The sequence below is a fragment of the Oryzias melastigma genome, linkage group LG13, assembly GCF_002922805.2.
Source record: "Oryzias melastigma strain HK-1 linkage group LG13, ASM292280v2, whole genome shotgun sequence".
NCBI lineage: Eukaryota > Metazoa > Chordata > Actinopteri > Beloniformes > Adrianichthyidae > Oryzias > Oryzias melastigma.
In genome coordinates this window covers 17638490-17652631 of record NC_050524.1, presented here as the reverse complement: position 1 = coordinate 17652631, position 14142 = coordinate 17638490, and the positions used below count along the sequence as shown (strand labels likewise).

The following is a 14142-nucleotide window of genomic DNA, read 5'->3' as shown; positions in this document are numbered from 1 at the left end:
GGTAAATGGTTTTCTTCAGACACATGATGTCTATATTTTTTCAAACCCCTCTTGTATTTGAGGCTAAACTTGTGCAATGCAAGTATTGTACAACAAAAACCTGGTTCAACAGTAATAGCAACACATCATTATTTGAAGCGCACAGCTAGGTAAAAGACGTTAACACAATACTCTAAAGCTCCTAATGTTGCAGGTCATTAGACATCAGCAGAACTGTTCTGTGTGGGCTGCACCGAGAACATTACAGCCATGTGTGATTCAGAGAAGACAAAACAGTTGGAAAAAAGTTTTATTGGAGCGCAAATAGAAGAATTTTAGCCCAGGTTTGAATTGTTTTATGCTTGGAGACTGAACCGTATTGCATCCATAAAAACATACAGTATTTTATCTGTGCCTTGCGATGGCGGTAGTCCAAGTTTTGGCCTTGTTTTACATCTTTTACGCGCCTCCTTTGGCAAAGGAAGACTCTCATCTGCTACATATCCTCTCTAGCTGTTCTTGATTAGAGAAGGATTTCCTGGTGTGCACACAGACAGAGAGCAAGCTGCAGCTCATTATTCACCCCCTATAAATAGCCAGCCGCTGCCTCCACATGACACCCGATCATAAACTAATGGACGTAATAAGTCACAGCAAAGACATGTCAGGGGTCTTGTTAGTTCATTATGACTTACCTTTCCTCACAGAATCACTCACAACTAAACATCAAACAGGTAACTTTTGATCTCTTTTAAAGGATCGGGATCAAGTTGTGCAAAGTTCAAGCACAAGGCCTCCTATTATGTGTCTGACCTGGACTGCTTTCACTGGTTCTGTCTTGTAGCATGTCGGTGACAGCTGTTCTGATTCAGGCATGGGGCATGCAGCAAGAATGACAGGTTGAACTGCACATAACCTTGCCTTAATAACCCGTCACCTAAATAAATAAAAACAAGAAAACTATACCAAAGGATCTTCACATTCAATAGCCAGGCTGAAATATCCTCAACCAAGAGGAAAAAAAATTGGTGTAATAGAAGTAAATTAGTATCTTCCTTATTTCCCTAAAGTAAGAAGTAACCAAAGAAGTCTTTTGGAGTTCTTGTAGAGATTATTGGGGGAGTGTCCGTCTGGTTTGACTGCTTTGTGGTGTGTGATTGGTACAGACGGCAGTACTGACACTGAGGAAGGTGTGTTGGGAAGGAGCAGCACACTTCACAAATCTTCATTTCCCTACTCTCTGCTGTACTTTACATCGTCGAAGGACAGGACATGAGACCCTATCCTGTTCTCCAGCTGAAATATTTAATTATTCACACGTGATACTCTAAATACCAAGGCTAAGAAGAGTTCAGCACTGGCCGCACGGACCAGAGAAAGGATTGGAGTTGGGATTAAGGATATGGTTAGAGTTGGGTTAATTCGTCTGACCAACAGCAACATTTAGCCTTGGGCGCACTTCAAATACATGTGGACAATGCAGCAATGTGCATCTTGGTATTATATGTAACCAACATGAATTTCTATCAATTTTTGTGCTAGTTTTGTACATACATTTGTGCAAATAACATCAGTTTATTTAGTGAAGAAGCTTTTAAAAACCACAGATCCGAATAATATAAAAAACCACAACATTCTAAATTATTTATAGTAAAGCAAAACTTGCCCAGAATGCAGAGATTGACTCAAACTGTCACCTGAGCTGAATGCACTGGATATTGTTGAGTGCTGTCAATTTCAAACTTCATCTTTTGTCTGTTTTCTTGTTAGCTCAAGCAGCAGAACTTGGAGACTGAGGCACCAATGAGACAGCTGGAGCAATTTGACCTTCATGTTCCAAACAGGAGTTACCCACTGGCCCAAAGAAGCCAACATCTTGTAGACTTTCATTGTATTTGTCAGAATAACCACTCTTGCTTTGGTAAATTTTTTTAACATGCTGTTGCAATTCCTATTTTTTTTAAATTATAGTTTTGCTGCAGCACAAGTTATTGAAGTTATAAACTGACCAATCAGATGGCTCAATAAATTGCCCTGTGTTGAATGCTTTCAACATTTGCTTGACAGACTCTCCTAAGCCCAATTTCAGTTGAGGGGGTGTAGCCTACTCACATGCTCAGTACTGATTGGAGAGATTGGTTACCATAGAAGTGTAGATTAAGACGGATACTGACCAATAATGACATCTGATTCCAACATGGCGATGGATATATTACAGAAAAATGGCGACTAAATTAACCTAATAAAGTAAACTGAAGTAAGTTGCTTTCTATGGGTGACATCACAGTGACTCAGTCCAGTTCTCTATATACAGTCAATTGTTTTTATAATTGAGAAAAAAAATGCTTTTTTTTTATTTTGGAGTCACATAGAAGAAGGTTTACATCTTAGAAATGTTCAAGGGTTGATCATTGTACTGTTTTATTTTAACATGAGATATTTTTGCAGCCAAACATTTGTGTGTAAGTAGATCTATTATTTTTACTTCAGATAATGACTTTCCATTTGAACAAACTATTAGATATTTTCTTTCTAATGACTTACATAAAAATAACAGTTTGTATCAAAATATTTCTCAAATTTTGCATCATTTAAAAAACCCCAGAAACAAATAATTTGTTTTTGCACCTATTTAGCCTTTTTTCTATCTATCCCAGCCTCCCATACAGCATATTAAAGTCAAACAGAGCTTTCACTCTTCCTGTAAATTGTCAAAGAGTGATGTATATTTGATTTTCTGACTTTATCAGTGAACCTGTCCGTCTTTCTTTTGTCACTTTGAATTCTTCCCCCATGCATCATTCTCTACTCACCCAATGGCATGCCGACGCCATAGCCTTTGGTGTCCAGCAGTCCTCCGATCTGGGTCAGGTTGCAGTTTCTCTGGTGGTAGTACTCATTCATGGTGCTCTCCAACAGATAGGCGTAGTTGGAGTTCAAGACACGGGCGATCCCCTCCTCTGTGCTCTTCACAAACACGCTGGGCTGCTTTGAGTGCATGAAGTTCCACATCCGCTGATAGGTTTGATAGCGGGAGTTCTGCACAACAGAGGCAGAATATAAGCACAACACAAGCTCACATCTTAGTTTAGCTTTTAGATATCTGGAACTTTAAAAAGAGGCAAAATTTAACTTTAATTTATTTCAAATGATGCACCCTATAGAAAAGCACCAAAGTGTCCAAAGGTAAAGTTTCCTTTCCATTCCTCTCATATCATCCTTCACTGTCCTCTCCCCTGTAACGACATCTATTTCTCACAGTGTTTTTCTGTCGGCTTTTGAGGTCACATTTTCTGAGAGATGAAGGAGCGCCGTGTGGGATGTAGACAGTGCCTCGCCCCCCCCCAAGGAGACAGATATTTAATGGTTGTGCAGATAACAGACGTGAAGCAGATAAAAGTTGCAGTTAGAGGAGGCAGACGGTTGGAGCAGAAAAGAAGACACGGGTCACGGCTCTCATTGATCACTAGTCTTTCAAAAGAAGCCATGCTTGCATGTGTTCCGTAGGCTGGAAACGGATGCAGTCAAAACTTGTGTGATTTAAAAAAAAAAAAGGGCAGACATTCCTCTCATGCATGTCATTAAAGTCAAAAAGTATAAGCTTCCATGATTTTATGTCTTAAATGATAATTATTAGGGAATTTTAAAAAAGTTTTTTTTTTTTTACATCTGTTAAAATCCCATTTTTGAGCTTGACTGGAAAAATCATTAAACTGCTATTTCAAGATACAGTTCAGAACCACGTTAGTGTATATTTATACACAGCCATCCAGCTTTAATCAAATATGATCACATTTTTGATTAAGTCCAAATATTTTAATTTTAAGTCAGCAGAATTTTTACTGATCAATTTGTTGCATTAGTAGGAAAACTCCCAATAGTGCGCTGTAAAAACATTGGATTTTGCCCAAAACGGAAGAAAAGCAGAAATAAAAGGTAAATATGCAGATTTATTTGTATTCAAATTTTCATTTTATTTGAGTAGATTTATAGCTAAAAAAAAGTAAAATTTATACTTGTGATAGTCTGTGTTTGATACTTTTTTTGTTGGTAATATCTGTACTATTTATTCTCGGGATGCACAAACATTGTAATTTTTGGCATCGGTCAATATAAACATTGACCTTTTAACTATTTTCTTAACCCTCTTCTCTCTGAGCTCACTGGTATGTTTGCAAATCTTTTGTTTAGCCCTACACTCCTGCTCGTTCCTTGAAATCTGAATCTTTGAACCTTTTAAATGTTCCAAAAACTCGTTTTAAAACCAAAGGTGATGTTGCCTTTCAGACAACTCTGGAACGCCCTCCCATTGCCACTGCGTCACTTTGACTTGTCGAGTGATTAAAAGTCAACTTAAGACGTTTCTTTTTAGGAAAGCTTTTAGCTGATATTCAAATTTTACTTTATTTTCCCCACCTTTTTAGTTGCTATCTGTCATAAATTGTTTACCGGTAAAATAGTTTTCCTGTATTTGTTTAAATGTAAGTTTTGATTGATTTGTTTTGTATTTTAACTTTTGTAAAGAACTTTGAGAGTTGCCTTCTGTGTAAAGTGGAATATAAATAAAGATTTATTTACTTACTTACTAATGACACCCCCCCTCCTCCGCTCCCAATTAGTATGATGTTTTTATCCAAAATTAAAAATAAATGTTTCAAAAAATTGTGGCTTTAAAATTTTTTGGGTGAAAATAGAAACATAAACGTTGGGACACATTAAGTGCAGCTTTGCCTGTATTTTTTGGACATTTTTTGAATTTGTCTTTACCTTGTTTTTGGTATTTTTTATTTTGTCTCCACCAATTTCATATTTGTTATATTAAAAATATGCTTTGTTCTCAATTTTTATGATAAATGCAACAAAAAAGAAAAACAAAATAAAGACACTGAATTTAGATTTTTAGACAATTTTTGCATAATATAATGAAAAATATCTGTAAAAAAGAAGCTGTGGTTGTACTACAAAGATGGAAATCAAACATGGTCAAAAAATGTAAAAAAAAATAAATACTATTTTAAACATAAAATAACAGAACGTATAGAAAAATCAAAAATTTAAAAATGGCTCCAGTTTCCCGAGGGTTAAGCTTATTATTATTCATAAACTGCAGGTTCAAACTGTTTACACCTTGTTCCTCTTTCTCTAGAAATAATTCTGCTGTTCCTCCTCAAGCGTTTCCGTTATTTTCTATTTTTACATCTATTTTATTATTGCTTCTTTTATCTACTGTGTTTTATGACTTCTTGTGTTTTAAATGATGTTTATATATTTCTTTTTAGTTCAGCACCTTGTGTTTAACATCAAGGTTGATGAAAAGGGTTATATAAATAAAGTGATTGATTTGGGTGATTTTATTTGTCTGAGTAATTTTATTTTGAAAGTATTAACACTTTTCCTAGCACATCTTTTTAAAATGGTGTACCCCATCTATAAAAAGGATATGGAAACATCTTTGCTCCTTAAAATGTAAACATTTCAAGGCAAAATATGTAACAGATATTGATCAGACATGAGAAAAGGTCACCTCTCTCCAATCTGCCAGCTCTGTGAGAAAGAATTTGATTTATGAGAGGAAAAAAAATGTTTAAACCAAAAGCTTAATTCCCCTAGAGAAGATCAACACAGTTTCTGCAAATGTTTGACATTTTGCAAACAGATTTAGATTAACTGTAAACTTCTGGTTGCAGCTGCACGCTGAGTGTCAGCTCTCACCTGAAAGAAGGTCATGGTGGATCCTCCGTGCATTGTGCCGTACTCTATTGATGTCTGATCTGCCAGATCATCCACCGACTCTATTGGCACCTCCATCCTCTGCACTGTGAGGAAGGCTGCCAGGTTGGCGGTGTATGAAGAGATGATGATCAGTGTGAAGGCCCACCTGTGTGCGTAGACAAATCCATGACACATGTAATCAGATACGGATACATGTAGATGCACAGGCGGCTGATGGATTATGCAGATGAAAGCGTGCAACTGCACACCTTGCAGGAGAACGCACAACGGGATTTACAGAGGATTTTGCGGTGGGTGTTTATGGAGAAAGGTGCGAATGCTCGGTTTGGATGGTGACACAGACAAATGTTGCTACTATCTTGAAAGATGATGTCCTGGAAACTCTGATTGAACTTATTTAGCAGTCACTTGGACACCAAGTTAGGATTTAAAAATTTGGAAAACTGCAGCCGTCAACATTTTCAAACTTGCACAGATTTCATATCTGCAACTCGGTGCTCAGATAACAAAGACATTAAACATTCTAGTCACATGCAGCCTCAGCAGAACGTTGTATTTTTTTAATACTACGACTAAAACTACTAAAAATAAGAAAAATCTGTTTAATAAAAAAAAAAATCTACAATGAAAATAGATTAGACTAATTTGCTTAAACAAAACCATTTTAAAAACAGTAGAATTCAATGGTGAATACTGACCATACTCCGCTCACACAACGTGTGGAGAGAGCTCTGGGAGCTATGGTGGACCCCTGCTGCATGAACCCCCCAACAGGGAACCAGAAGCTGTTGCCGAGTGAGTACTGGTTGATCAGCAGGTTGCATCGGCCCCTCAGACACGGGTGAGGATTGTACCACTCGTACGGCGTCAGTCTGGGGATGCAGAGACGACAGGTTATGTAAACAGTGACAGGCATGAAAAATGTATTCAGCATGGGTCAAAACCCAGGGGATAGACAGATACTGAGGCAGAAAGGATTGAAGGATGAGGTGACTAACAATCATCTGAGCTTGAAGTCACATCAGTGACTTCCTTTCATACCTCCGTATTCTATATTTTCTAGCAATATGAAACTAGAAAAGTTGCATTACCTACGATAATGCTAGTGTGAATGCTTTATGCTGAAGATTCTTAAACCTTTTGCTGAAATAGTGATGCAATTTACTTTAATTACCGAAAGTATTTGCTGAAAATGCAAAGCTATTTGCAAAATGTTAAATTTGCTAAAAGACTGGAAATTTTTTTAAAGAACTATGAAAGATCACAGAAGTTGACATAAATTTCTGAAAAATGTGTAGTTAAATTGATTTATAATCCCTAATACATGCCGATTTTGCAAAAATATTTAGCGTGTTGCCTAAATATAAGCTAAACTTCAAATTAGCTTAAATACTAGCTAAAGTCCAAAATAACCTAAAATTCTTCAGTAAACTGAATTAGCAAAAAACATTAGCCTGCTGCTAAAATAGAAGCACAACTCTAAATTAGCCTATAAAAACCCCAGTAGATAACAAATTAACCAAAAACATTAGCATGTTGCTAAAATTAGCTAAGCTACAAAAAAAAATTGAAAATTACTTTAAAAGATTAAAACATAGCCCATGAATATATTTAAAGGCTTGTTGCTAATCTACTTACAGTTTCGAAATTTGATGACTTTCTCATTCATTTCTTTGCTCAAAATTTCAAAAACTATAAAGTTTCTAAATACCAAAAACGCAAGCATTCATGGTCTGAATGAGCTGAACATTTGGATACCAAGATTACTGAAATAGCTAAAAGTGTGATTTAGTTTTTACGAGCTGAAAAAAGTACGGATAGGAGCAGGAGAATTACTGTAGTGTAATGCTTACTAAGCATTCACACTATAAAGGGAGTTTTTTCAGGATAGAGTCAGAAATTATATTTAAAATGAGTCTTTAAATTAGGGTTGTGTGTGTTTTGTAGCAAAATTACAAAAAAATATACTTTTTTTGTTAAATAAAGGCATTTTTAAATAAATTACTGCCCAATTTAATCTTCTCGCGGTAAAAGCATTAAAAAAAGAGGTGCACATTTGATTTTAAGCATAATTACAATGATTAAATTGCATCTACCAACCTCTATAAGTAGGGTGCCAATTATAGCCTCAAGCCACCCATACAGCTCTCTTTAGAGATGCAATAAGTCTACCAATCTGGAGTCTTGATTAAATCAGCAGGCGTAGGGTAATTTTCTATTTTTTGTGACTTGATGTTTCTGATGTTATGAAGCATTTTAGCTGCAGTTTTTGACACTTCCATCCCTGGCCAGCAGGTGGCAGTGTGGTGCTAGGGACTGACTGCTTGGAGGTTTGGGAGGGGGGGGCATCTCTTTCACTGTGATGTGGAAGATCAACAGCAGATGCCGAAGAGATGCGAGAGCAGACACCTGTTTCCTGCTGCATGGGTCCCACAAACAAACCTTTTCATGTTTAAACTCTTCAGAAGCCTTTGTTGGTTTCTCGGTCTTTACTGCCTGTCTCATCTGAGCTTTTTACCTGGCAACGAGGAATAGGACGCAGCTGACAGCCAAGTAGGCCAGGAGCATGAAGAGCCAGACGCCAGGGGAGAAGGGATCGAGGAAGGAGAAGTAACCCGGCCTCCGTCCCTGGAAAACAAAACATAAACTTTAGAGCCTAAATCAGACTGACTGTTGTATTCCATATTTGAACCTCTGGCATCAAACCAACACAGGCTCTTGCTAAAACGAGAGTAACATGTGAAATGTAAAAAAAAAAAAAAAAATGCAATAATATACTTAATAACACTTAAGAAAAACATGGAGTTTTGCTTCATACGGTTGAGGCTTTTGGCGAAATTCACTGTTGCCTAGTTTCATTTGGCAAACATAGGGAAAAAGTGTCCGTGACCGTAAATAATGGACTTCTGGTGCGATAAAACGAGATTTCTCTGTCATGAACTGATAGCACTATTATTATTTGAATCTCATTTGCATGTAAACATCCAGATCAACACAGTATGAAAGCACAAACTCAGTCTCCCATGAGTTGCCAGCAGTGCTGCACACCAGTTGTTGTTCACTTTTCAGCACATCCCCTCAGGAAGGGGTCCCCAGACTTTTTCACGTGACATGACAATTCATGGTATAGGATGCGGCACAGGATGGGGTACAGGAAGGATGCGGTGCAGGACGGGGTACAGGGCATGATACAGTGGTACTGAACCTGCCCTCTTTGAGGGCTTCGTTGCCCCTTCTGTTCTCCTAACCCTAACCCTTAGGGATCACCAGAGTGAATCCACTTTCACTGATCGCATATTTTAGTTCTACACATTCTCACCGGTCATATGTATGCGCCCTCCACGCCACTTTTTGACGTTTTGGGTGTCTCCAATTTATCGTTTTTTGACATGCTGGGTGTTCCCATTAAACAATGGGTCACCAACCCATAGAACGCAGTACAGGACGGGGTACAGGACACAGTACAGGACGGGGTAAAGGACACAGTACAGGATGGGTTACAGTACACAGTACAGGACGTGGTACAGGACACAGTACAGGACGGGGTACAGGACACAGTACAGGACGGGGTACAGGACACAGTACAGGACGTGGTAGAGGAGAGGAAGGATACAGCACAGGATGAGGTACAGGACACAGTACAGGACGTGGTACAGGACACAGTACAGGACGTGGTACAGGACACAGTACAGGACGGGGTACAGGACACAGTACAGGACGGGGTACAGGACACAGTACAGGACAAGGTAGAGGAGAGGAAGGATACAGCACAGGATGAGGTACAGGACACGGTACAAGATGGGGTACAGGAAGGATGCTGTACAGGACATAGTACAGGACTTGATACAGGAGCAAGACAGTACAGGGAGCGGTACTGGACGAGGAACCTGCACTGGGTTAGGGTCCCAGACACGGAACCTGCACTGGGTTAGGGTCCCAGTACCGGTCCGCATCCTGGGGACCCCTAATTAGCATATGCATTGTTTCCCTGTCTGTGGCCCAGTACCAAGCAGCCCTGGGACTGATACCTGTTTGCGGCCCAGAGGATGGGGACACTCAAGATGTCAAAAAGTGACGCGGACGGGGCCCAACCATACGTCCATATGTGACGAGATGGGATTGAGAATGCACAATTGTGTATTTTATCCGGGTTGGGGACCGGCACATGCACTCGTCCCCCTGTGTCTATATAGTTAGGCAGTAGCGTGAAGGACCCACACTGGAACAAGCTCATTGTGCCCCCGTTGGGAAATGAACCTTGGCTTCCCATGCGCCAGTCTTGCATGCAGCCAACCGAGTCATCCCTCTGCTTAGAGCTGCACACCAGTGTCCTACTATAAAGAAGGCACTTTCCTCTTTAGACATTAGTCCTCAAAGTACAAAAATAAAAGACAACTGCTGTTGATGCATTAAAGGTACATGAAAGGTCCTGCAAGGTCCTAAACTTTAAAATAACAACAGAAAACACAAGTATATTTGCACGAGGCAGCTCCCCACAAGGACACGCATTAAAGGGAAAACAGGTCACGTAATCAACTACACCAGTCCAGCTGCATTAACTGCAAATTCATTTCCATGACCTACACTTGACTTACAGTATAACTGGGGGTACACAGTGGCCCAGTTTAGAGGAAATGAGGGGAACATTATTAAGCAGTGCCAAAACAGTACCTGTCTGCTTTATTTCTGTTTGGACCGGTTACCAGGAGATGAAATCGCCAAAATTAAACAAGCCAGTAGATGGAATAAAAAAAAACTTCTTCCTCTAAAATGAAGGCCGTTGCTGATGTGTCTGTTTGTATGTTTGTGTGTGATCATACTGTATTTCCACCGTCAGCTTATAGCCTGTCAGCTGGGGGACATTAGCCATTTACACACAGATGCACGTTCACCATCTGTTAATGACTGTAAAATGAAGGCGGCCGTGGGGGCCAGGAGGACAGTTGTAGGGCTGAGGTGATCAAAGAGCCAACTGTCCGAGTGTTGTTATGAGATAAACGCAGTCACTCAGTTCCTTATGCTCCATTTCTGTGGTGATGGGGTAAACACCGCGGTGAACAATTCCTTTTCAAGGAGTACCTGCAGGAGAGGGGGGTGGGAGTTAAACGCTGCAACGATACATCTCTGTGGGCCTGAAAATTTAATTTGAGACGACAAGGGAGAAAATATTTGGATGGGCGTTTCTTTCTCATTTGAGATGAAAATGAATTCAGGTGCCTAATCGGTTGCATATTGGAGGGGCTGCGCAACACGGGAGTGGGCAAGAAAGCAGCAGAGATTTTCGGTGAGTTCGGCTGCCAGTCATAACGGATGCCAGTCTATCTATAGAGCGTAATTGCTTTCGACGATAATGATGATAGCCGACTGGAAATAGAACAGACAGCTCAAACACACACAATGGCCTCTCGGAGGTAGAGTGCTGCTGTAAAGACTCCTTAACTGCAGAGCGGCCTTTGGAGTGAGAGCAGTATATGCTGACATGGGTCCTGCTGTTTGCTCGTACAGTTTGGTGCACGCTGAAGCAGCATTTTGAGTACGGTTGGCCCTGTGTACTCACATTTTAAGTTCCCACCAAGGTGCTGTTATCAAGATGAAGAGAGCTGCGGAAAAGTAGGACTCTTAGCTAACAGATGGCACATAAGTGGATGTGAAGGAGAGAAGCTCAGGAATAAAGACGACAGGAGGAATTTGATAAAAACGACAAGGACAACAGGGAAACAGCCAGCTCAGAAAACCTCCACTTTGGTTCTCTAAATGATTTACTTTAGACAAAGTTCTGTTTGCAAATGTTGGAGAAAAAAATGTGAATTTGGCAAGCATTTCTTTTGAGCACATAGGTTTATTATTATTACAAAACATGCCACCATATTTCTCGGCACTTGTTTCTTATTCAGTTCTATTTCAAGTCAAACTGTATTTGAGGGGAACAAATGTTAACAGTCATTAAAAGTGAGATAAAAATAAAGCAAAAAGATGTTCAAAGCATTTTCAGTAATTCATCTAATTTTCTAGTAATCCTACATTATTAATGGACCAGCTAAAATGTGTGAAGAGGCTCCCCTGCTGACTAACGAGAAGATAATAATCAAGTCACTCATTATTTTTCTTTTTTCCCCCAGAGAGCTTAACAATTTGATTTACTTAGACTCCACTTCTCTTTGTTCTTCTGAAATCCATCATTTTGTTGCAGAGCCAAAGCACAAGTGACTGTCCAGTGAACACAAAAGACTATTTAACACCTGAGTGGCCAAGTATGAAGAAGAATACAGCACAACAACATCTTTATTAGGTACATCTTACTAGTACAAAGTTGGACCCTCTTTTGCCATCAGAACTGTCTTAATCCTTGGTGTCAAAGATTCAACAAGGTATCGGAAACATTCCTCAGAGAGTTTGGTTCATGTTGACATGACAGCATCAACCAGTTGCTGCAGATTTGTGGTCTAACATCCTTGATGCTGATCTCCTGTTCCTCCACATTCCAGAGATGATTTATTGGTTGAGATCTGGTGACTGTAGAGAACATTTGAGTTCAGTCGTCTTGTTCAAGAAACCATTCTGATGATTCCAGCTTTATGACATGGCGTCTTATCCTACTGGAAATATCTATCAGAAGATGGTCCGCTGAGGTGATAAAGGGATGGACATGGTCAGCAACAATACTCAGGTAGGCTGTGGTGTTGAAACCATGCTTAAGAGGTACTAAGGGGCCTAAAGTGTACCAAGAAAACATTCCCCACACCATTATGCTACCACCAGTAAGGCAGGATGGATCTGTGCTTTCAGGTTGTTGATGTCAAATTCTGATCAATCTGAATTTTGCAGCAGAAATCCAGATTCATCAGACCAGGCAATGTTTTTCCAATCTTCTATTGTCCAGTTTTGGCGAGTCTGTGTGAATTGTAGCCTCAGTTTCCTGTTCTTAGCTGACAGGTGTGGCATCTGGTGGGATCTACTGCTGCTGTAGTCCATCTGCCTCAAGGTTGGACGTGTCGTGCATTCAGAGTTGTTCTTCTGCAGACCTCGGTTGTAACCAGTGGTTATTTGAGTTCCTGTTGCCTTTCTATTAGCAGTCTGTCCATTCTCCTCTGACCTCTGGCATCAACGAGGCATTTCTGCCCACAGAACGGCTACTCACTGAATATTTTCTCTTATTCTGACCATTCTCTGTGAAACCTCAGATATGGTTGTGGGTAAAAATCCCAGTAGATCAGTAGTTTCTTTTATTTTATTTTATTTTTAACTTATCCTGTCCAGCAGTTAAGCAAACAGATAAGAACTGAAAGCCCTTTGTGTTGAACAAATTTTAGATTTACAATAGGAATTTTGTATCTTATAACATCCAGGCTGTGTATTTGTTTAAAACCTTTTGTTTGTTATTGTTTTTTATTTATTACATTTGTATGTTTCATACATGAATATTTTCTTCTTTTTGACAGAGGGAAGCGAGGGGAAACGTGTCAGGGGAAGAAATGGAAAGAAAAAAGAGGGGTGGGGAATGAAATAGAAGGAAGAGGTAAAATAAATAAGGGGATACGGCTGCCAAGCTGCTAATTTGGATTGGTTCTGATTTTGAACTTCACAACCTTAATGCTAGATCAGCTAGAGAAAAATATTATATCCAAGAATGAAATTCTCAAAATAAAACAGACTTTTTAAACTGATCATGGGTCATTCCAAAAAAGGTCTGACGTCTCCATCAATACATTGTGAGTATAGTGTATACAGATCAGAGGGGGGCAGGAGAATCCCCGACCAGTAATTTCTAAAATACTCAGACCAGCCCGTCTGGTACCAACAGCCATTCAAAGTCCCTTCAATCATCTTTCTTCCTAATGTTGATGCTCGGTTTGAACTGCAGCAAATCATCTTGACCATGTCTACATGCCTAAATGCATTGAGTCGCTTGCATGTGATTGGCTGATTAAACATTTGCATTAATGATCAGTTGGACAGGTGTTCCTAATAAAGTGGCTGGTGAGTGTATTATGGATAAAAAAGTGATTTTTTTTTTTTTTTTTTTTATTCTTTTGTCCATCTATAGGATTTTCTGTGTTTTAGACAGTAACATGGTCAGAGGGCCAAATCATGGTGGTGAAGTGATTGGAGACTCTTGGTTTAAATTCCTTGGGGGGGAAAATAGTCTGGATTTGCTGCAAGAAGGTGAGGCACCACAAGGGCTTTGTTTATTGTAGTAGCACTAGACTGCACTTGTGATGATCACATCGTTAGAGGAAAATTCCTCCCCAACATTTGTTTTTAGTGCAAATACATCCACCGTGAGCACAGAAGCTGCCTGAATGAAGAGGTTATAGCAAGACAAGTACCTCCAGATGGTCTGGGATTTAGCTCAAACACTATGATCGTAGATGAATGGGTGGTCTACCCGCTTTATTTTGGAGGGCTAGCCTGCAGGTTCGGGACAGATTG

The 14142-nt window shown here is 39.5% G+C and overlaps 1 protein-coding gene across 3 annotated transcripts in view; it reads right to left on the bottom strand.

The window, feature by feature from the left end:
• grik4 (glutamate receptor, ionotropic, kainate 4) overlaps window positions 1-14142 on the bottom strand; it is a 401676-nt gene that overhangs the window by 8157 nt on the left and 379377 nt on the right. For all 3 annotated transcript variants that reach the window (XM_036215059.1, XM_036215057.1, XM_036215058.1), the window contains exons 15-18: window positions 8231-8340; window positions 6411-6584; window positions 5692-5857; window positions 2793-3018 (exon numbers count right to left, since the gene is read on the bottom strand). In XM_036215059.1, coding sequence (XP_036070952.1) covers window positions 2793-3018; window positions 5692-5857; window positions 6411-6584; window positions 8231-8340 — 676 coding nt within the window. The remainder of the gene's footprint in view (window positions 1-2792; window positions 3019-5691; window positions 5858-6410; window positions 6585-8230; window positions 8341-14142) is intronic.